This window comes from Mus musculus, chromosome X (genome assembly GCF_000001635.26).
Source record: "Mus musculus strain C57BL/6J chromosome X, GRCm38.p6 C57BL/6J".
In the NCBI taxonomy this organism is placed as follows: domain Eukaryota; kingdom Metazoa; phylum Chordata; class Mammalia; order Rodentia; family Muridae; genus Mus; species Mus musculus.
Window position 1 is genome coordinate 85771330 of NC_000086.7, and position 24664 is coordinate 85795993.

Sequence of the window (24664 nt, forward strand, 5' to 3'; positions counted from 1 at the left end):
GAAAGAAGAAAAAAAAAGGAAGGGAAACCTGTCTAGAAGCCTTTTGAGGTTTCGAAGTGTAATGAGACAACTGGGGCCAAGGCACTGTTTCTTGCCAAAGTAAGCATGGAACGACAATTCTTGTCATTCTTCACAAACACTGGCAGTTGGAACAAAATGATTACACAACCATTATCCACGATGACACACCTGAGCCCTGCCCAGGACCCACTGAACCTGAGTCACAAAATGATCATAAGCTACAGGACTTATTCAAAACAGTATTTTTTCCTATCTTGTGAAACCAATTAGTAAGAATAAGTTTCTTGGTGGAGAGTCATTCATGTATGGCTCTAATCCTATAATCAGAGGTGACATGTGACTGGCTGGGTCCTCCCTCAAGCTCTCCCCTCTTCACCATTCTCTAAGCAGTAGTATAATCTGCCTCAGAGTATAAAAGACTTGGACTTGAATTCTTGTTCCACCAGTTATTACATTGCATGTGACCTTGGACCCAATCCTCAAATCCTTAGTCACAATCTCATCACCCAGGTAAAGGCATGTCCTTGAACACTACACCTCATCAAATGACAGTTGACTGCATCCTTGACATATTGCAAGTCACAGCATTCTCCAAAGCTTTTTGTAAACATTTGACTTAATAGGGAAAAAAATTAAGTTACCAAAGTAAAGAAGGAAGTTTGCCTGCTTCAGCTGAAACTTCTTTCTCAGAGAGAAATTGCCCCTCCTTAAAACCTGTTACACTAATTCTCTTTCCAAGAAGTTCCTACTCTGCAACCTGTGTAGCCGTGTGCCAGCATAGGTTCACTTTCCTATCAGACAAGTTGGGGATTTTCCTCTAGTATGAAACATTTGCACCAGCTCCCAAAACTTAATTCTGTGACAAGTTGAGAAATAAACATGGGGGTGGTGGAAATGGCTCAGTGGGGAAATGTGTGTTCCACCAAACCGGATGATCTGAGTTCAATCAACCAGACCTAAAAGGCTGAAAGAAAGAGGAGTCTCTCAAGCCAGGTGGTTGTGGTGCACACCTTCAATCTTAGCACTCGGCGACAGGAAGCAGAGGACGGTGGATCTCTGAATTCAAGGACAGTCTGGTTTATAGAGAGAGTTCCAGGTTAGGGCTATACAGATAACTCTGTCTTGGAAGAAAAAAAAAATCTAAAACAAACAAAAAAGTGGTTCTCACAAGCTGTCCTCTGACGTCCACACAAGTGCCATACTGAGTGTGTGTTTGTGCACACATACTAACATAAAGTAAATAACTAGATAAAAATGTAATAAATAAATTTGAGAGAAAGAAACATGGTCAAAATGAAAGGTCTAGGGGCTAGAGAGATGGTTCAGTGGTTCAGAGCATTTGCTCTTCCGGAAGGTAGGTTACAACCACGTGTAACTCTGGTTCCAGGGGATCAGATAGATTCTTCTGGCTTCCTGGAGTACTGCACACATGTGGTACACATATAAGAATGCAAGCAAAACACCCATACTTGTAAAGAAAAACAGGAATAAAGTGGAGGGTCTACTACAAAAACAAAGAGCACTTACTTAGTATGTGTGTGAGACCCCACATTTGACCTTCAGCACCACAAAAATAAAAATAAATAAGTTTTACAGGAAGAGGGAAAAGCTGAGTAAGGGTGTGTGGTAAACTATAAAGACAGAGCTGTTGAACTACCATTTATAGGTAGAATAGAACCATAAGAAACAGATAGGCAACATAGTGTTAAGAGGAGGCAAGTCACCTTAGATGAAAGAGGAGAATTTTTTTTTTACTACTAATAGAGTTTTACTAATAGAAAAGAGAAGAAAACTTAATGAGGTCATTGGCCTCCAATAATTCAAACATGCAAATTAAGTGAAGACTAATTAGATTGCGTAAGTCTTCGCCTTTGTGAGCTTCCTTCCTCTAACAGTTCCTACACACTGCACCCTTTCCTGAGAAGGGGAGCAATCAATTTTGAGTCATCGTTACAACATGCAACAGTAACACAGGAACCACTCCTGGGAATCACCTTGTGACTGAAATACTTAGTCAGCAAATCCACTCTCTGCACTCCCCAGGGAGTGGTTTACAACCAAAGGAAACACTACCTTGCTAAACCATTCCCAAGTTTTCCCAATGACCCACTTGGCCTTTGAAGCACAGACTTCTTAGTCGTTTCTTAAGGAATACACAGTGTTATCCACCAACATTTATTTGTAATTATTTGCCATTTAGTTTTCTCTTCAGGTTACAAACTAAAAAATATATATATAATAATTATAGCATTATGAACTTGATAAATTTTTTCTCTATTATTGTAAAAAATACCTTTAGGAAACAAAATATGAAGAGCCAGAAACAAGAAAGACTGCCTGGACTACAAAGGTAGCACTAGGAAGAACCCAAATGAAAGCAAGCTCACCACGCTGGCTCCTAAGAAGGAAACCTTTAAAGTTCTAAACTATTTTACTCACATCCATAGAAGGTAATGCTATACAAATTGGAAACAATTATCGTGCTTTGCTTGTCTTTCCCCAACGCTTTGAGTTAATAGTTGTTAACTTATGATCTGGAAAGAGAATAATAAAAAAGTAGGAAAGTTTAGCCAAGGACTCTAAAGTACCATCTTTTATTAGAATAAATGGAAGATCTGGCCTGAGACACTATTGCCAGTGTGTTTGTGCCCTGCCTGGCCCCTGTAGTCATTAGAGTGAGGATTTTTAAAATTAATTGTATTATTAACTTTTTTGTGGTGTGTGTGCACACCACAGCACACATGTGGATGTTGGAGGAAAACTTGAGAGAGTTGTTTCTCTCATTCCACCATGTAGGTCCCAAGGACCAAGATCAGATCATTAAGATTGTTGGTCGTGGTGGCGCACGCCTTTAATCCCAGCACTCGGGAGGCAGAGGCAGGTGAATTTCTGAGTTCAAGGCCAGCCTGGTCTACAAAGTGAGTTCCAGGACAGCCAGGGCTACACACAGAAACCCTGTCTCAAACAAACAAACAAACAAACAAGTAAAAAGATTGGCAGCAAGCACCTTTATCCATCCACTGAACCATCTCTCCAGCCCTTAGTGTGACAAATCTCAAATATGACTTCAAAATTCAACCAATATGGCTGATTGTGGTGGCTTGTGTTCATAATTGTAGTACTTATGGGGCTGAGGCAAAAATACTACAAGTTTGAGACCACCCTGTGCTACTAGTGAGTCATGAACAGCCTGAGCTATGTAGCAAGATACTGTGTTAAAATATTCAGCTCATGGAGGGATGGCTTAGCATCTGAAAGCACTAGGTGCTCCTCCAAAAGACCTTCATTTGGTTGCCAACATTCACAGGGTAGCTCACAACTGTCTATAATTCAAATTCCAGGAGATTGGACACCCTCTTCTGGCCTCCTCAGGAAGTAGGCACACACATGGCTTATAGACACATGTGTAGACAAAATTCCCACTCACATAAAATAAATACATTAAAGTAATCCCACTTATTAATGTTTAATAGGCTCAGAAAAATGATAATAATTGTGTAGCTATATTATTGTTACAGATATATTAAACAAATCCAGCCAAGCAGAGTTATTTATGATCCAGGATTACTTTATAAACTTTTATATGAATGTAAGACAAAATGAATCCTACCTTTTGCTATTAAAAAGTGTAAAATGCAGATGTGAAACAATGATTGAGAAACTCAAACCAGGGTTGTCACTAAGGAATATTTAAATTGAAAGTGGACTGAAAGTTTCTCAATTACAAAAAAAAAAAAAAAAAAAAAAAAGAAAAAGAAAAAGAAAGAAAAAACCTTCTGATCACAACACAATGCACTGTTTAGCCAAGTGCTAGTCGAAGAACACACACAGCTGTGCGTGCTCATGTGCACAGGTGTATGTGTGCACATTTACCAAATAATACAGGAAGAGTTGGGGGTATAGTTTAGTGATAGACTGCCTGCCTCCCATGCTACCGGCAAGGATATCAACCCCTAAGGGTACAGGTAAATAAATCATTGAAGAAAATTCATGGTTGATAAAGAAATAAAGAGGGAGGTAATTAATCACTAAGTATTTACATCAACTTTCCAGGTTAGTCAAATGCTCAGTGAAGCATGGGCTTTTAGCAGCTTTCTATTCACTTAAATTACTTTCAAATGATCTCACTGAACTGAATGCTAGCTCACTTCAAGAGCAAGTTTCCTAGCTGTGAGCAAGCAGTGGCTCATGCCTGGGAAGCACTTGCCTGGCTGAGGCAGGAGGATCAGGAGTTCAGGCTTCTCTGGAGTAAATAGGCAGATCCCCGTCTCAAAAAAAAAAAAAAAAAAAAAACGAAAAGAAGAAGAGCTAAACTTCACTGCAAAACGAAGCAGCCAAGAGACATTTAAACAGCACCTCGTTATGGTAATTCTCATCGTGCATACTAACTAGAATTGCCCTGTCACATTAAACAGTAGAGTGGAGTGGACAATATCTGATGATAATGGTCAAAGTGTCAGAACTGAACTGATTAAGCTCTTGAAATGAAATAAAGATTACTGAGAATTGCAATCCGTTTCCAATATGTTCCACCACCCCCTCAGTAGTCTAGCCTCTGCAGCTTCTGTGGCAGAGGATGACAAAGCATCAGCATGCTAATACTTTATTCGTTCTACCGCTTGAACGGACGCTATGTTGGGTGACCACAGCCGTGACACAGCTTTCCCTCCATCCAAGGACATCCTGTGCCCAGCAGGCCAAACACTCATAGGGAAGATCGCAGCAGTGTCAATGTGACCACCTGTCCTTTACTGCATCGGGGTTGCTCTGCTTGGATGCTCCAAGAGTACTCACTCTCTTTGGGGAATCTCCCTATTGGTATGCGACCTGGCTCCACCACCAAGGCTGAGAATGCTCAACTCTGCTGCGGGGGTATCCTAGGAGGCCAAGATCCACCCCCAGAACAGGACAATCCCAGCATGGTAGGTCCCCCTTTTGGCCTCCTTTCCTCGCCCCAGCAGCTAGGGCCCAGGAGAACAAGAGGCGCGCGGACTGAGGACGCAACACCCCGCCTTTTCGTCCTCCGGCTAGTGTCCCAGTTCAGTGGGCTGAGAAGATGTCACCCCAGGGCTCACCAAAAAACGTGTCGAGCTGGTACCCTGGTCCACTGCTCCCACCAATGGCCCCAGAACTGCTTTCTTCGCGGCTGCCATGGAAGTCAGTCAGCTTCAGAGCAGAGAGCTTAACACGGCTGGTCTCCGGGGTGACTGTGGAGGGCTGCGGAGGGCGGAGCAGGGACAGCGGAGGGCAAAGCAGCGCGCTTCTGCTGAAGGCTCGCGCGGCTCCTAGGCAGCCCCTTTACTCCCGCCCGGCCGCGTCGCCCCGCCCCTCCAGCTCAGGCCCCGCCCCGACCTGCATTCTCCTAGGCCTTGGGAGGCGTGGCAAATGGGGGGGCGCTGTCTTCCGGGCGGGCCAATGAGCGACTACAGAAAGAGACCCAGGAGCAGGCCAGTCTGAGGGTTGTGAGACGTCACGGGGGCGGGGTCAACGCACGGCGGGGGCTCTGGTCCGCGCGGTGGGTCACGTGGTCGGGGACGGGCGGAGCGTCTGCCTTTAGCCAAACTCGGGCTTAGTGGAGGGCGGGGCCTCACAGAACACTCCCTGTACCCGGCCCTGAGGCTTGCACCGAACCCCGAGACTTAAGCCTGCTGGAGCAACCCGAAGTGCAGAGCTGCCTCTTCCCTCTCTGGTAGGCTGTGCAGAGTGCGACCTGAGTCGCCTGGTGGACGATCCAGTCCTTTCGTCCCCGCTCTTCCCACGCCCCGCCTGCTGAGCCGCTGTTAATAACAATAAGCTCTTCTACTGGCATCAATTCGGGGTGCGACCAGCTGACGAAGGGATCTAAGCGAACCCCTCACATTTGTAGGCCAGGGAGAAAGAATGCGGAAGTTATTTCGGCTTATCATGTAAGGAAAACGTGTCAAACCATTGTCTCCAAGAACCTCAGGTTGACCAACCATGAAGGAAATACCCGGCACCTCCCAGTCCTGAAGCGCCCTTGCTTTTTTCGCTTGGCTTCACTGAGTATGCCCTCCCCTATGCGCCATTTCCGCTCGCTTTATTAACCACTGTGGACTAGGTTGGGAGCGAATTGGGATTCTCATTTGACCTTGAATTTACCTTGCCTAGATCCTTTGGAGGCGTGCGTTCTAAAAGGCTTTCAAACTTTGGACTGGACCCGCAGTGAGAAATAGTTTTCAAAACAGCCTGGGGCTGGTGTTTGTGGGCTGCTCATTGCACTTGCAAATTTTTTGTGTAATAATTATATGCTGTATACACGTGTACATTTTTAAATATTTTCTAAAAGCATTTTTTATCTATGCCATGCATTCTATGTATTTCATTCTATGGGATACCATTTTTTATAACACCTTGATTGGATAAAAAAATTAACTGAGCTAGGTGATTTAATGCAAGTCTATAACCCACTATGGAGAAGGATCAAAAAGGAGTTCAAGGCCATCCTTGGCTACCTTACCACCTTGGCTACCTTACCACCACCAAAAAACGAAAGAAAGAAAGAAAGAAAGAAAGAAAGAAAGAAAGAAAGAAAGAAAGAAAGAAAGAAAAGAGAGAAAGAGAGAAAGAAAGGAAGGAAGGAAGGAAGAAAGAAAGAAAGAAAGAAAGAAAGAAAGAAAGAAAGAAATCAAGCAAGCTCAGATATTGGTTTTGTAAGCTACCATGCTTTCTATCATCTTTAGAATTGATACTATTCCCAATGTCTTTCCATCCATTTCCCAAATCTCATACTATTTTGTAGCACCCCACAGTTGTCATGAATTCCCTTTGCTCTATAGCACCTCACTCATACATATTTATTTATATACTTTGTGTATGTTTATGTAGTTTTCCCATGCTTGCTATGAAAGCACAATTTCCTGTCCTGGTGTTCCTGATGAGGACTGCTTAGAGAAATGCTCCACTTGCTGACAATTGACAAGCTTTCAAATAAGTCAGTATTTTTTTTTTAATTTCCTGGAATAGACTAAGAAGCAGCCAGACAGGATAGACAAATATTAAGACACTAGGCCAACTTCTCTGTCAAATTTGTGATAGGCATTAATTGAGTAGATTATATGGAAAAGGATTCTCATAGTTCTAGAAGTCAGTAAGAACAGAGCCACAGACCTTACTATGTTGAAGCATTAAAAAAAAAAAATCCTAACCACATCTGAACTTTAGCACAGTTGCGGCTCAGATTCCAACGGGACAGCAGATTATTTGTTTAACAGCACAGTAGGGATCAGAATTCCGTTGTTCCCAATGAAATGAAAGTAGAGGATCATGAAAGAGCCTTAAATTCATTTTTACTGTGCTTCTTATAACATTGTGTATCTTAGAGCTTCACTGCTGTCACCAGAACAAATGTGAAGAGCCACAATATTATTTTAATGTTCCCAAGCCACTCCTACCTCAAATGTCCTCTAAAACAAACAAACAACAACAGCAACCCAGAAAGATGTCCTAAATGGAGAAGTCTAGCTCAGCCTATCTTAATTCCCTACCCTAAATATTCACCCTAAACTCTCACAGATTTATTGTCTCCCTTTTATCTGGTCAGACTTGCATGCCTGAGATTCTAGGTAGAGGCAGAATGCTCAGGAATTCAAGGTCATCCTCAGCTATATAGGGAAGTGATACCAGACTGGGCTATATAAGACTTTGTCTTAAAAGGAAAGCAGCGGAAAGAATTATTCTGTTTTTCTTTCCCCTTTCCCATCCCTTCAAGCCACAGCTTCGGTCCAAAAATTCTGTATAAATGTAAAACTGAATAATAGGTACTATGTTTTTATATTGTCCAAAGTTGTTAAAAGAAACACTAGGACAACTGAGTCCCAGAGAGAACAAATAATCTACATATTTGAGACCAGCCACCCTCCAATGTCACATCCAAGACTAGAATTTCATTCTGGCATGAAATCTAGTGTCCTTCATAACAGCCTAAAGGAATGGAAGCTGAAGGGAATTAGAAAGGAAAATGGAGAAGAAAAAATGAGGAAAATGGAAAAGCTGATAGAGATAGTATGTCATCCTTGATCAATCATCCTTGATCATCCCCGACCACTAATACATATCACAGGCAGAGCAGCAGAAGAAACCCTTAGTGTCTTGGCCCTGACATTCAACACTTAATCTTCATGACCTCAAGTAACCCACGGTTTCTTTTTGCTCACTTGCAAAATAGGGAAAATGTCATTTATAGTGACGTGAATGAGTTACTAATGTAATGTCTCTGGAAGCACGGTATGAGCAGTACAGCTATGCAGGAAAGGCAAAATTCATGTATTTATATTGTCAAATTGGCTTGTCCCAAGGAAATCCAGGTGTGAAGGCTAGGAGGGAAGTGCTTCGTGCAAATAGTTTAAGGAGTCTGAGTCATCTGAAGGACACATACACTGGCATCATTTCCCTTTCCTTCCTCTCTCTCTCTCCCTTCCTTTTTCTTTCACCAGGTCTTAGGTAACCCAGCCCAACAGCTCCTCCATCTCTATTTTGCCAAGGGGGTTTAAGATAGATCCTTCTACTCCATTTCCTAGTGTTGGGATTACAGGTGTATGCCACCACCTCGGGCCCTTCCTGTTATGATTTCTGACGGGTAGAGCAGGAAGCCAGTGTCAATCCTGGCTAGAGAGTCTTCTGTTGGTTCTGTTATTCCTTCTCTAATTTTTCCTGTTGTTAATTTACTTATGCAGATGTGGCATAAACAGAAAACCTGTTTTTCCCTAGAGAATACTCTGGTAACCCTCCTTGTTCTTCTCATGTTTGCCTAATAACTAGCAGTTATTCGTTGGATATAGTGTCTTACACCTATAAGTCCAGCTGTAAGGAGACTGAGACAGGAGGATTGCCAAGAGTTAGAGGCCAGCATGGCTACAGCGGAGACCTTGTTTAAAAGGAAAAAAAAGTTCAACCTAATCTATTTGGAAAGTTAACATTTTCTTAATACCTCCTGTGTTTTATTAATGTATATGGGTTGAGAAGAATAATAAAAACATAAGGTGGAAAGTCAGTGTTAGAAATGTTTATTTATTGAAAAGCACAGGCAAATATCACTTTATGGATTTTGGGTGAATTGAGCAGATCTATCAAAAGTTTGTAGAAGGTGGCACCAGATAGAGAAACAGATAAGGAATTTAAACATACTCGATTTTTAGCCTCTTTGCAACTTAGAGAATCTATTCTTATGCATGCTAGTAATCTAAATGTGAACGTAGCCATGTGTTGCATTCCTCAATTACAGCTATTTGGAAAGCTAAAGGAAAAACAGCCATAAGATTAATACCTGCCTAGGTTAAAGAATGAGTTCAAGGCCAGCCTGGGCAATTCAGTGAGACCCTGTTTCAAAATAAAATGTAAAAAGAGTGGAGGGAAAAGTTGCAGGGCATTTGAACCTGTTTCTAATTAAGGTGTGGCTCAGCCCTTAGTATATACCTTTAATTCCTCTGGCTAGAATACAGACATACTCTTAGTTCTCACCTTTAATCCCAAATAATGAAGGTAAAGTTAGTTTGCAGAAAGAAGCACCCATATTTGAAAGTGATGTCTACCTGAGTGGCAGAAAAAGTAACAAATCAGAGAAAGATTTGGTAGAATAGGATATGCCCAACTCTCAAGAGAGAGGAAAGGGAAGCTACTTAAGGGAGAGACAGACAGTACAGGAAGGAGAGAGTACAGTACAGGATACAGTAGAGTTCACAGAGAATATACCATAGAGTAGAGCAGCCCAGAGAGGGAGGAGGCCGTTTTACCTGGGAGAGTTATAGAGCGACAGGCTGAAAGAGAGAGAGAGAGAGAGAGAGAGAGAGAGAGAGAGAGAGAGAGAGAGAGAGAGAGAGAGAATGAGAACAGGCTAGACACAGGTGAAGATAGAACAAGCCAGATAAATGAGAAAGAACTAAAGGATCGGAACAGATTTCTAGAGTTAGATTGGGGCCAAGCAGAGCAATTCAAGAGAGGATGGGAGAAGCCAAATTAAATCAGTCTGCTTGAAGAGGAGTTTGAGCCAGAACAGCTGAGTTGAATCAGCCAGCTAGAGCTCAGAACAAGGAAGGGGTGAGCTTAGTCAGCAATGAGGCTGAAAACATTCTAGGTCTAGATTAGATTGTAGGGAGGCTAGAAGCTTCCAAGACTTGGCCTAGGTTAGCCAAGGGAGGCAATAAACTTCCTAGATGATAATTACATCAGGCAAATAAAAGTTACTTTTATGGGAGTGTAGCTCAGTAGTAAAGCAGTTTCCGAGCATGTGAGGTGGGGGAAGTTGATTTACTATCCAGTACAAAAGAACCTGGCTACTTATTGTGCATCACTTTCCAACGATGCAATCCTAACATAGTGAGACTGTAACAGTGCCCTAGCAGCGTTTTTGTGAACTTGACACAAACCTCAACCTATCTGGGAAGAGGGAATTGCATTTACACAAATGTCTACATGAGATTAGCCTGTAGACAAGTCTGAGGGGCATTTTCTTAATGTGGAAGGGTTCAGCTCACTGTGTTTGAGATGATCCCTGGGCTGATGTTCCTCATACTATAAGGAAGCATACTGAAGAAGCCGTGAAGAGTAAGACAGTAACACTAGACCATGGCCTCTGATAAGCTCCTGCCTCCAGGTTTTAGCATTGACTCCCTTTGATGATGGACTGTGGTGTGGAAGTATAAGTCACATAAACCCTTTCCTCCCCAAGTTGCTTTTGGAGCGTGGTGTTTTATCACCACAACAGAAAGCCTAGCTAGTGATAAAATTAATAATTCCTGCCTGTATAGAGATTAATAAAGGAAAAGGCTCATTAACAGTAGTGTGCTACTGGTTTTGGCTAGTGCACAAAAGGGAACCAGCCTCAAACAAAATTTTACCAAAATTTTATATAGGCTTTAAACCTATACATTTCACATATGCTGTCATCCCAAGACCTTTAGGGCCCAGCCCCAAGTTGCTACATTTTGAACAATTTATACAGAGATAGGAGACTGCAAGTCTGACTACTTGTGTAGATGGGAGACTTACACAGCACAGATATTGCCTGAATTATTTTGAAGTGCACTAGTTCTTTTTGAATACTTGTTTCCTGGGTTCATCTTGCCCACCTGCAGAATTATGCTTTTCCTCATAAGAGCACAGGGGAATTAATGGCAGACTATGATGTAATGATGGCTTTGACCCTGCACTGCCCCTTAGAGGCATGGTCTTTGATTTGAGAATGGGCCTAATGGCCAATTTGTATTACACCTCCCTAATTAAGGTCACAGTCCCCCATTGTCTAGATAGCTCTCTGAGCTCAGAGCAAAATGAGGACTCTTTTTACCCGCCAGGATTTCCCCTTTCTGACTTTGTCTGGGGCCCTGAACCCCTACACTCTCTACTTGAGTGTAGTTAGCAGGTGGAGTAGTCCTTGGCAGACCTACAAGTTCAACTCCCTCTTTTCCCCTCTCTCCCATAAGAGCCCGCCCATCAAGTGATAGCCTCTCCATGCAAAGGAAGCATTTCTAGGACTTTTAAATTCTAGCCAATGATTTGCATTTACCCTGAAAACTCCTTTGCACTCTCCAAGGTCCATACATACCCTTGGTTCACCCTAAATAAAGTGTATGCATATGAGCCCACCCCAATAAAAGTATATGCGCAAGCTCACATTGTCTCAGAGAGCTGTTTCACTGAAGATCCTCAGAGAAGACCTTTGCCTTAAAAAGCTGTAACACTAAGATCCTAAGAGAAAGCCTTTTCCCTCTCCCCCCTCGACCCCAGCACTCACACCCAGCCAAACCAGGACCCTGTAGGACCCCACTCATTATGACCTCTGTATCATCCTCGCGTGTCAGTGTGCAGTGGCTTCTGGACTTGGGAGGGAGGAAGCAGAGGATGCGGAATCACAGCTGGCAACCCCAAAACACAACCACAAATTTGTGTGTCAGAGTTGTCTCCATTTACTGTGGGAACAGAGCCTAATTGGAGGTCAAACTTGGTGAACAGTCAACACGCTTTCTCGGCAACCTTAAACTTCAATGATGGTACAAAATTGTCTTGCCTTTAATTTCTAACAGTCCTGGTTAGTATACTACTTATCTCCCAGGCATATTGGAGTCAGCTTTCCTCTATCTAAATTGTACTTTGTGTAACTTAATATTTCCTAAGCAAGTTTCTTAGTAAATTCTTTATAGCATCAGTTTTATTACTTCAAGTTTACCTTGACTCAAACTAAGATAAGCAGTGATTATCAAACTTTTCTTATAGCAGAGCAGCCTAGAGGATTTGTTATAAATTCAGATTGCTGCCAGGCAGTGGTGGCACAAGCCTCAGCACTCAGGAACCAACTCAGGAACCAAAGACAATCAGATCTCTCTGAGTTCAAGGCAGTCTGGTTTACAGAAAGACTTCTAGGGACAGCAGGGCTACACAGAGAAACCCTATCTCAAAAAAAAAAAAATCAACTGGGTATGTGTTTCATTGGTGCTAAGCATTTCCTTAGCATACTTAAAACCCATGGTTCCCTTATCAACACACACGGTGGGGGGAGGGGGGGAGAAAACAAGCACTACTACCATATTTCCTAGGTAAAGCCTGAGAATCTGCATTGCCAGAAAGTTTCCTGGTGAGACTGGTGCGAGTTATATGGGCCACCCTTTGTGACCATTCTATGAGAGTAGTTTGACAAAAGTGTTAAAAAAAAAACAAACTGTGAGATTTTAGAAAGTCTTCTGGACTAGGGAAATGGCACAGTGGGTTAGGTCATAGTCCATCAACCTTGCACGTGCATTCAATCCCTGGAACCAGTGATCTCCTGTCCTCTGATCTCCATGTGCATAGTGCCACCCATCACATGCATATATGAGCACACTAAATAAAAAATATTTAAGAGGCTGGGGAGATAGCTCAACATTTGAGAGCACTGACTATTGTTCCAGAAGACCCAGTTTTAGTCCCCAGCACCTACATATTATCTGTAACTCCAGTTCCAGGAGACCCGAGGCCCTCTTCTAGATGACATCCACATTGTACACATCTGTTACCCAGACATACACACAGGCAAAACATCTATACACATAAAATTATTTTTAAAATGTCAGCCCTTTTTTATGAGTTAGTGCCTCTTTCTCTGCAGTGTTAGGTCTCTGTTAAATATCAAGTAATCCATCATTCTAGTAACACACACCTTTACTCCCAGCATGTAGATAGACTGATGGAGGAGGGTGGTAAATTCAAGACCAACCTACACTGCACATCAAGTCCCTGTCCAAAAGGAGAAGAAGGAAGGAAATGTGGCATGGTAGCAATTGCTGTACTTTCAACACTCCGAGAGGTAGAGGTAAGAAGATTAGGAGGTCACAATTATCCTCACCTATATATTGAATTTGAGGCCAGACTGGTCTACATGAGACCCTGTCTCAAAAGACTGAATAAAGCAATAGAATGAAATTCACTAGAATATTTGTTTAAGAATGCCATCTTTTTTTTTGAGGATAACTGATTTTTTTATTTGAAATAAAATTACTTCCCTTCAACCCCTCTCAACAAACCCCAAACTCCTCCTATGTTCTATTCCCTCCAACTCTCAAGTTGGTAGCTTTTTCCCTTATGTACAAATATATATAAATACAGCATACTGAGTCTGTTTTTGTTAGTGATGTTTACATGATTTCAAGGCTGGCCCTCTTCATTGGACAATGAATAAGTGGGGAAATCCCTAGTAGAGGCAAATTGTTCTTCTTCCAGCAGCCATTTATTGCTTGTAGTTCTTTGCCTAGAGGTGGGAGCCCATTTCTTTCTTCTTTCACGTTAACATGCCCATTGATTATTGTCCTTGCTCTGGTCTTGTTTATGTGGCAATTTCTAGGAGAGACTATTTCACAGCAGCCTTACTGAGTGTTCTGGCTTTTATAATCTCTCCACCCACTGTTCCAAGATGTTGATAGATGCAGGAGCTGGGATGTTGATGTAGGCTTCTTATGCTCTCTTGATCTTTGTATTGTGTCCATTTTTGTTTTTTTATGTCGATCTCCATTTGCTGTAAAGAGTAGCTTCTTTGAAGGAGGATAGCTACACTCACCTATTGGTATAACCGTGTCTTAGGGGTTTTATTGCTATGAAGAGACACCATGACTATGGCAATTCTTCCAAAAGAAAACATGTAATTATGTAATGTAAATAGCTTACAGTTCAGAGACTTAGTTCATTATCATCACAGTGGGAAGCATGGCAGTCCACAGGCAGACTTGGTACTGCAGAGGTAGCTGAGAGTTCTATAACCTGATCAGCAGGCAACATGCAGAGAGAGACACTGGGCCTGGCTTGAGCTTCTGAAACCTCAAAGCCCACCTCTAGTGATACAGTTCCTCCAACAAGGCCACACTTACTCCAACATAGCCATACCTCCAATAATTTCACTCCCTATAAGTCTAAGGGGTCATTTTCATTCAAACTACCACCAAACAAATAAGATTTAGAATGTAGTTAGAAATTATGCTGGTCTAACAAAGTGACAGTAGTAGTGCCTCCACCCCCACCCACACAAAGTCCATAACCTTAGTAACCCTGAGAGCCTGGCTAAGTTTCCAATACTAGGCATGATTTCCCTCTTGCCAAATGGGCCTTTGGTTCAGTTAGACAGCTTTTGGATGCCATTGACATGTAAATGCCACTTATTGCACCTATGTCAATATTTTGACATGGTAGTCATTGTCATGATTCATAGGTATTGTAGTTGGGTGGGACTATTTAATTACTCTCCTTCCTTAGCATTTACATAGTTCCTTAGTCATGAGAAGTAGTAAGTGGTTGTTGTTTTGAGCCCTTTAGTATTTTAAAAGATTTATCCATGGTTATCGATGCACTAGTGTGCGTAGAGTGTGTGTATCTTTGTACTTGAAGGGCAAAGAGGGTGATAGAGTCCTTGGGGCTCTAGTTTTAGAGATTTGTGACTTATTATGTGGGTGCTGGGATCTAAAATCCAGTCCTCATGAGATCACATTAATTGGTCTGAAATGCTGAGCTATTTAAGCAACACACTCCATGTAGTTTTAGAGTCACTTTTATATAATAAATAATCCATAAAGTATATTTTAGAGTCATCTATTTGCAATTTTATACTTATTTTTTTATAACTAAGTCAGACATCATTTGAAAAAGTACTAATATGATCATGCAAAATTTCCCCCTTTTCTAGTCTGGCATGGTGGCACACAGGCTAATCCTAGCACTGAAAAGGAATTGTATCACTGTGAGTTCTAGACAAGCTAGATTTGTCTACATAGTGAGGCCCAGGCCTACAAGTATAATATAATGAGGCCCCGTTTCAGGGGGAGAGAGAGGGAGGGAGAGAGGGAGAGAGTGAGAGAGGGAGGGAGAGAGGGAGAGAGCGAGAGAGTGAGAGAGTGAGAGAGAGAGAGAGAGAGAGAGAATTTTTCATCTTCCAAACATGTTTGAAATATTAGTAACTGGTACTTGTTGAGGCATTCATAGTTTGGAAAGTTGCTTTTAAGGGAGGGATTCATGTGCCCCACTTTTGTTGAAGATGCATATATACATAACTGTTGATGAGGGGTGAAAAGACATTATCTTCAGTGGTTTATCCACTAGTTGGATACACATACTCCTCTAAACGCCTCCCTATGCTTCTGTAAACATCCCTAATGAAGCTCATTGGGACACACACACAAATACTTGAAAGTGGGAGGGGTCAATAGTAATGGGAAAGGGACAATAAAGGGTAATGAGATTAAATATGGTCAAATACATTTTGTTCATATATGAAAATATCATGGTAAAACCTATTATTATTGTCCAGGACTATCCTCTGACCAAAATAGCTACCAGCTTCATATCATTTGTACATGCTTACAAGAGTCTATCAAGAGCAGGCCTGCAGAATGTTGATATTCTCCTATAGAAGGAGGGGATGGTGGTGAGTCACTGGAACTTTATTTGATATCCCCACTACTTCTCCCTTTTGGATGCAATCTTGTCTTAGTTGCACATGGCCTCAGGGTCTAGGGGAAATACTAGAGTATATTGGCTGGGGGAAGGCTAGCCATAGGGAAACCATTTTTCATGCTGGGTGCTGACCTTCCACTGAGCTACTTTAGGGTCACCTAAGTTTTTGCCTATAACTCCTCACCCATGCTCTGGAAGTAAAACTAATACACTCAGTGGTTTCCCAGGGTGAACTTTGTGGAATAATACTTTGGTAGCTGTCTTAGGGTTTCATCTTGAGGTGGCCCTGCCTTGAAGTGAAGAGACACCAAGACCACAACAACTCTTATAAAGGAAAACATTTGATTGGGGTTTCAGATGTTTAGTCCATTATCATCATGGCAAAAGGCATGGCAGCATATAGGCCAGCATGGTGCTGGAGAAAGGGGTGAGAGTTCTATATCTAGATCTGAAGACAGAAGAATAAGATTGTGTATCACACTGAGAGTAGCTTGAGCATATATGACCTTAGAGCCTACCTCCACAGTGATGCCATTTCCTCCAACAAGGGTAAACCTACTCTTACAAGGCCACAGCTCCTAATAGTGCCACTCCCTATGGCCAAATATTCAAACACAAGAGTCTATGGGGGCCAGTGTCATCAACTACCATGATAGCTATTTAAGTCTTCCTGGAGAAAAAAAAAATTCTCAAAGCACTTAGCATAGTCTGCAGGCTATAAAAAACCAGAGAGCCGAATTTTTTAAAACAATGGCAATGCTCCTGCTATGGATAATGAGACAGGCAGTTGCAACTAAAGGTGAAGCATCCCCAGGGGAAATTTTGACATGACTGTCCATCCCCCATATGGCATGAAATGGTTTTCTTTTTGTGGGTAGCAGCAGTGGCATGGGCAGTCTATAGTGAGATACATAACTAAGGCAGGGCCACCTCAAGATGGAGTATCTATAGTGGCAATCTCAGAGTGATAGCTTCTTTTAAGTGGTGTGGAGTAGCATGCTTGTTCAATGAGTGGGGTATGCCATGTACATCTGAAAATTATTTGGGAATTGTTCAATGTCTTCAGCACTATTAGTCTTTGAAAGTAGCACTCCAGGAACAAGAGTACTGATAAGAGGCTGTAGAAGTTGCCTGGCCATAATATGGGTAATGAATACTTTTAAGGCAGAGATGGTTGCTCAGAAGTAGCTTGTGGGTGAAAAGGAGGAAAGGCAATAAGAAAGTCATTCATCAGACATTCTTTGCTTGGCTTCCATCATAGTAGGTGAATTATAGAAAAGAGATGTAGAGTTGGAGGGATCGGCTTGCTATTTCTCATGGCTGAAGAAAGGTAGCAGGATCAGCAGTCTGATCCATGTTAAAGCGCCTTTCTGGGGCCTCCAAAGCCTAGAACCCAGGGAATGCCTGAGGAGGAAAAGAGGAAGGAAACAAAGTAGAAGTAACAGAAGACACCACTGAGGTCTTTGACACAGAGAAAATAATAATTTACAATCCAGCATGCCAATGGGGATTTTAACAATGGTCTGTGTCCAGGCTATAGGAATCAGAGACTATTCAGCAGTGAAATTCCTGGAATTAAGGAAAAGCCTTAAACAGTCAGTGAAGCCTCTCTTCTCCTGGCTTGTAGGAACATGGGATATGGGAACAATATAGATCAATTTGAGTGCTTCAGAAACAGACAAACTGAGCAGTATAACCACCTATCTTTCCTGGAAACAAAGGCTAGATAATCTGGGACAATAAAATGGAAATCAGTCTCTGATGGACTAGCTCACACAAGCTACTCGAGGGACTTGATCATCAATAATAGAAGTCCCCATTGATATCAGAGGCTCAAAGACAAATAGGATGGACAGGGCACTACTGTAGAAATGGGGGGTGAAGATAGCAGTGTATTCTATATGATGTCCAGTTCACAGGCTCTATTAGATGCTTTTCAGTTACATGCTACAACACCATAACCAAGGCAAGGCAAGGCAAGGCAAGGGTTTCTTTGAAATTTCAGATCCAGAGGGATGAGTCTGTCATGGTAGAGCAGGAGGTAGGCATGACAGTTGGAGCAGCAGCTGACAGCTTACATCTTGAACTAAAAGCATGAAACAGAAAGAGGCTACTCCAGAAAAGGTGAGCTCCTTAAATTCTCAAAGCCTGCCACCAGTGACATACCTTCTTCAACAAGGCATATGTAAGAAGCCTCCGAAAATATTGCCACAAACTGAGGGTTAAGTATTTAAATGATGAAGACTATGGAGGATTGTCTCATTCAAACCACTATAAGGGCCAGGTAGATCTGTGTTCACAAAAGAGATAAGGAAGAATTTAATTTGTCACCATAGCTATACAGTCAAACTCTATTGCTGAAGACACAACACACTTTGGATGAAAGCTCCTTCCCATTGACTAGCTTTCCTAATGTCTGAAGTGTTGTTATACATGCTGCTGGGGGAGAAAAAAATAGGCAATAGACATAGGCAAAAGTGGGACCTGAGTGTTATAGTGTGGACCTCCCAGGCAAAATATGCCTACTGGTGCAATACTGGCATGACTGATATTAGGGTAGCCACCTGCTTTCTGATTGCATAGGAGGCCTGCTTCACAGGAGGGATCCATGCCTGGGACTGTTAACCTGGTCAAAGGCCCATGATGGAGGCGAGTCTAGGTACTAGGGAGAAACCTACTACTGTCATTTTACAACGTGAGCATGTTGCTAAGATGCCTTCTAAATATTTATGTTAATATCAATAGATTAGTGACACTCTTACCTTAGTCAGAGAAGCTTTTTGTAGTGAGAGGCCATTAACATAGATGTGCATAAATAGTTAAATTTCTGAGAATAAGTGACCATTGAATGCTCAGCCCATAAATAGGACCACTTTATCAAACCCTTCCCTCCAAAGCTCAGGGTCCATCACCAAAGGAGGAATGAACAAAACAGAAGAGCCAGAGGATGGGGAGACTGTTGTGAAATGCTGTTCTCTGGACATGACATGGACACTGTACTTATGAACTCATAGCAGCTCTGGTTGCCTGCATAAAATCAAGTCAGTTGGTATTCTAGCATGGATGGGAAAGGGGCTTGTGGAGAGCTCTTGAGGCCACTTCTAGAAATTTGGGAAGAATTTGTCATTGGACCAGAACATGGAAGTAGGCTCAGGCAGAAATTTGACACTGGGCTAGGACAAGGAAGTAGGCTCAAGATCTTGACCATCTGTTTTTTCCCTTGTTTGTTCCTTGATTATTTTGGTTTATTGCTTTGTTTGTTCCTTGACTGTGAACTGACCTTATTCTTTGCATGTACTTAGAATTGTATAAAAGCAGACTGGAGAAAAATAAACATGTTTCAGCCTCAGTACTAGCTGGAGTCACATTATAATGTTGTCTAATTGTCTTTTTCTTTTCAATTCTCCTTCCCTCCCTTGAGACTGTTTGGCTGACTGAGCTGGCTTGCTTAGATGGCACCTTAACATTGGAGCTCAAATGCAAGAAGTACAGTGAAGGATACCCCAAGAAAGATAGGCCAGGCCAGTGGTGAATAAACCCCGTAAAAAGGGAGAAAGTATTATTATTCCTGCGGGTTCTGAGTGTTGGTGGCAGAATCATGGTGGACATAATGGAATTCCCCAAAGGCACATCAACACCAGCATGTTAACACAGTATATTGACAGAACCATGTGATTCATGTCCGGGAAGCTGGAAAAATTCATCCCACTGGAAAAATGTTTATTCTTTCAGATGGAGAAGGAAAAAAAATGCAACCACTGAATTGATAAAGCCACTTGACAGGAAATCTCTGGAATCATAGAAGTAATTGGAAACATCACAGCCGTGGCAACCATACTGTGTGCATCTTATATCTTGTTAAGGAAGATTATAATCGCTTTGATCTTGAACTTTACAATGAAGCTGTAAAAATTATCAATGAGTTTCCTCAGTTTTTTTCTTTAGAGCTTATACAATATGAATAATGAGCTTCTTGAATTTCTTAAGATTGCCAGTGAGCTACATTGAAGACTATTAAAGTATACTCCTTCAGTTTAAGGGAGAGACTCCTATAGTTCCTAATATTTAATTTGCTCCTTCTTACATATTTTCTTGTAAATCTACTATGACTGTTTACAACTAAGTCTTTTTATAATTTTTAAAAATATTGATACTTCAATATATGGTCTGAATAATAAAAAAATCAAAATATCAAAAAAAGGGACAAGGTAAGGTACAATGTTTTTGTATGTGTTTAGAGTTATACTAAAATCTAGAGGAGCAAGGTAATTCTCATAGATGCTGTTAGTCTTTGGACTCTAGACATGAGAAGGAGAATGGGTTTCAGAAAAGCAGTTCTCCCCAATGCCAGGGATGCTTTGGTGAAAGAGAATGAACATAAGCTGTTCCAGAGCTCTTCTAGGGACAGAAGGGGGTCAGGAGATGGCCTGCTTCCTCTCTGGTTCCCACTGGAGGAATGCTTAGTTCTAGTTCTGGGTCCCTTAGGTAGGAAATCTGTGTCCATTTGGGAAATCTAGTTCTCTTACTTCTCTGTCTATTTATTATCTGTCCTTGGCACACCAATTTATCCATGTCTATCAATTTATGTCTGTTTTTATTTTGCTGCATGATTGTTGCTCTGTGTTTTGTATTCAAAAGAAAATAATGGTTAAAACTTTATCTTCTGGTCAATCACCCCTTGATTTAGTTTTCACTCATTTTTTTTAAACAATCTGAATTGACACAACAAAATTTGATAAATTGCCTTTGGAGCTCTGTACCTGTGGCTAGGAGTCTAGCATAGCTGGAGAAGCCCTGCCAGGGGCTGCATGTCTGTACAAGCTGCTCTTAATGGATGCAGCAGCTTTTTGCTTCTATGGTATGAAAGCTGATGGCTGTTTCTCCTGTAAAAAATGTTTGTGACTGTGATTATTTGTTTCTGCATGTGACAAAATGCTCCTCACTTTAAATTACAGCTAGAAAAAGTAAGAAATTTTGTCTATGTAGTCTAAATATATAAGATGTGTGTAGCCCCTTTATGTTTGTTTCTGACTAATCCTAAATATATAAATATGTTCTGTATGTCTCAGATATAGATTATTTGTCTATAAGTTATTGAGTATGGTTAAAAATTTGTAACATTAGTAATAAAAAGTTAGCTTAAAACTGGTAACTCAAGTTTGGAGTCATTCTAGACAACAACACAAGGTATGAGTCATCCCAGGGAAACAGTACTCTAAAGATACCTCTAAATTGGGATAATATTTTATGTAATTCCTGTCCTAGAAACCAGACTTATAAAAGATAGGATTTAAAACAATGTTTCTTACTTCTTTTTCTTTTAAAGATTTATTTATTTATTTACACTACAGCAGTCTTCAGACACACACTAGAAGAGTGTATCGGATCCTATTACAGATGGTTATGAGCTACCATGTGGTTTCTGGGAATTGAACTCAGGACCTCTGGAAGATCTGTCAGTGCTCTTAACTTCAGAGCTATTTCTCCAGCCCAAAGTGTTTCTTTAATAAGGTATTAAAAACTGCACCATCATGTCATGTGTTCATGTACAAGAACTGGCAGACAAAATTTAACATGAAAGTGCTGCCCTTGGTATTGATTTTAGAGAAAATGGATTGTTTACACTGTTAAAATTTGGTTTTGCTTTCCAAAATTATAGTTATGCTCTAATATTGCAAAAGAAACTTTAAAATATTATAGTTAAATATATATATATATAAACCAATCGAACATTGACAGTTTTAATCACAAGCTCAAGATTTTAATTCCCCTTGGAACTCACCCATATTTGTGATTAAGAAAAAATCAGGCAAGTGGAAATTATTGCAAGATTTATAAGAGGTTAATGAAACTATGGAACTTATGGGAACATTATAATCTGGCTTACCTACTTCAACTGCCATTCCAAGAAATGCATATAAAATTATTATAAATTTTTTTCAAAAGTAAACGAGAAACGGTCTCTGTAAGGTTTTAATGCTCAGTTTTCACAAACACAAATTTCTACCCAATTTTACAACATACAATAAAATGTTCTAGTCTTTAGAATGTGCGTTATTCGACTTTTCCTCAGATTCTTTTCCAATCTTAAAAATCACCACGAGTTTCTACCTAAGTAATACTCTACTGTATTTACATTTGAATTGCATGCCTTAAGAACAAGCGGAAATCCATGATATTTTGGTTAACTCAGTGTATTTATAAAACGAAAAGCTCTATCAAAATACTTTTCACTGGAAAAATAAATAGAACAGACAATGGATCTACCAAAGTTCATATTCGCTTTGGCAGATGTCAGTGTAGGACAGTTCACAACAGCACAATTTGCCCTTATTCCCCTAGAGCTGACCAGCTTCCAAGCTAACTGTTAAATTATTCTACTAAGATTTTATCTTATTGGTATCTGGCTCATTCCACATCATCGTCAGCCAAGCTCTGAGCACTTACAATTCTCTGACTAATGGTTGGAAGCTTGGTCGGGAGCATCTGGAACACTGGTGGTAGAAGAGTCTGCTGGAACATTTGCAGCAGCTGCGGAGGCTGTCCACACACAGCAGTGGCATTTGTCAGGTGGTCCACACCCTTCTCATAGTCACCTGGTGCTAATAACTCTTCACTCAGCTGTATCTCTTCAAGGAAGAATTTCTGAACTGCTTCAGCATCTTTTAAATCAGGTAACTTGGAAAGCCCAGCTCTCTCCTTAGCAAGCTTCTGCTTTTTTCTTCACTCTCGAAGCCTGTTCTTGAAGTTGGGGTCACTCCGCCTTTTGCAGTCGAAGTAGATGCAGTACCCGATGAAGAGGGCACTGCAAATGCCCATGGCGATGGCTCTGTTCTGGCCCGCCATCTTCGATCGACTGGGGCGTATGTCGGGCCGCGGCAGCCCGCCTGGCAGCGGTTAGCTCCGACCTATCGGAGCACACTGGCCGCTCGCAGCCGCCTGCCTCCAGTCCCAAATTATTATAAATTTAAAAGATCGTCTTTATACTACTCCTTTGCATCTTGATGATTGTAAAAGGTTTGCATTTTATTTGCCTACTTGCAATTTAAAAGAACCCATGAAGCAATATTATTGAAAAGTTTTGCCACAGGGGATGGCTAATAGCCCTACATTATGTCAAAAATTTGTCACTGCTTCAATACAAGAAGTTAGTACTTTGAATCCTTCAGTGTATATTATTCATTATATGAATGATATTTTATTAGCTGATCCCTCTGAAGAAGTTTTACTACAAACCTTTGCTCTTATACAACAAACTTTAAAATCTTTGGGATCAGTTGTTGTACCAGAAAAGTTTCAAAGACAATATCCTTTTCAGTATTTGGGACATCGGTTATATCCTAAACAAATTGTGGCACAGAAAGTTCAAATAATAAAAGATAACTTACTTTAAGTAATTTTCAAACGTTGCTAGGAAATGTTAATTGACTAAGAACTCACCTTAAGCTCACCACAGGAGAACTTAAACCTCTGTTTAATAGTCTCAAGAAGGACACAAATCCTAATTCCCTTCACTAACTGAGGATGAATAAATGGCTTTGCAGAAAGTAGAGGAAGCTACTAGCTAACAACAGATACATTATATAGACTATGACTAATTGTTGGTTGTTTGTGTTCTTGCTTCTTCTCATGTGCCCACAGCAGTTCTTTGACAAAAGGAACCATTAATGTGGATTCATCTTTCTTCATCTCCAAGTGAAGTCTTAACACCCTATTATCAAGCTATTGCCAAGCTGTTGCTATATTAATACAGAATCATAGGATAGAACCATGGAAGCATTTTGGGAAAGAACCTGATGAAATATTTATTCCTTATTCCAAACAGCAATTAAATTGGTCATTGCAGAATACTGATATTTGCCCTACTGTATGTGCAATCTTTTAAGGCAAAATTAATAATTATTATCCAAAAAACAAGTTGTTATAATTTGCCTCTATCTATCCATGCTTTTGTATTTTCTGTAAATTTATGCAGGCAGCCCATAGAGAATGTGCTTACTATATTTACAGATGGTTCATCTAATGGGGAGGCAGCATATGTAATTGGATCACATGTTCATGGTTCATGTAATAGATCACATGGGGTGAATCCCCCCATCCTGCATCAGCACAAATAATTGAATTACATGTTGTAGCCATTGTTTTTGAAATGCTAAAAATTCAAGCTTTTAATTTGTATACTGATAGCCAGTATATATAGCTCATGGTTTACAACTGCTTGAAACTGTTCCTTTTTTAGATTCTGCTAATTCTCAAATTTTGCAGTTATTTATGCAAATATGACTCAATTTAAGAGATCACACTATTCTTTAAGGTCAGTATTTCCATCTTGGTCAAGCTTCAAGAATGGCTTATGTAGCTTGATCATATTAACCCTTCTTGTCCTGGGAATACTTTTATTCCTGCCTAGTGTGATAAAACTTTCCTTTAACAACAACATGGTGGTGGCCAAAATGCATGGCTTGAAACTAAAAATGGATCCCCAGACAGAGTCATTAATTTAACAGGCTGGCAGTTAATGCCGATAAGATTCTGCACTGAGTCTTACCAACCTGAAATGCATTGCTCTTGATAATGCATTTCAGTGACAGGTAAGGAAGGCATTCTTGTCAGAATAACCTAAGAAATATGCAGTCTTATGTATGAAATTAAAAAGGGGGTGATGTGGAGAGCTCTTGGGGCTACTTCTAGAAATTTGGCAAGAATTAGACATTGGGCC

The 24664-nt window shown here is 40.9% G+C and overlaps 2 protein-coding genes and 2 pseudogenes across 9 annotated transcripts in view; 2 read left to right on the top strand and 2 right to left on the bottom strand.

The window, feature by feature from the left end:
* Positions 1–5490, bottom strand: part of Gk (glycerol kinase) — a 74883-nt gene extending 69393 nt beyond the window's left edge. For 5 of the 8 annotated variants that reach the window (NM_008194.3, NM_212444.2, NM_001331046.1 and 2 more), the window contains exon 1: positions 5097–5490. In NM_008194.3, the coding sequence (NP_032220.1) occupies positions 5097–5174 (78 nt within the window). In that variant the 5' untranslated portion in view covers positions 5175–5490. The remainder of the gene's footprint in view (positions 1–5096) is intronic. The other 3 variants (XM_006527831.3, XM_006527829.3, XM_006527833.4) reach the window with 1 other exon arrangement.
* Positions 5491–5626: 136 nt separating this feature from the next.
* Gm14766 lies at positions 5627–21097 on the top strand (annotated as a pseudogene).
* Positions 5639–24664, top strand: part of 5430427O19Rik (RIKEN cDNA 5430427O19 gene) — a 114532-nt gene continuing 95506 nt past the window's right edge. The window contains exon 1 of the mRNA XM_011247682.2: positions 5639–5710. The gene's annotated coding sequence lies outside the window, so the exon portion shown is untranslated. The remainder of the gene's footprint in view (positions 5711–24664) is intronic.
* Positions 22341–22791, bottom strand: Gm6964 (annotated as a pseudogene).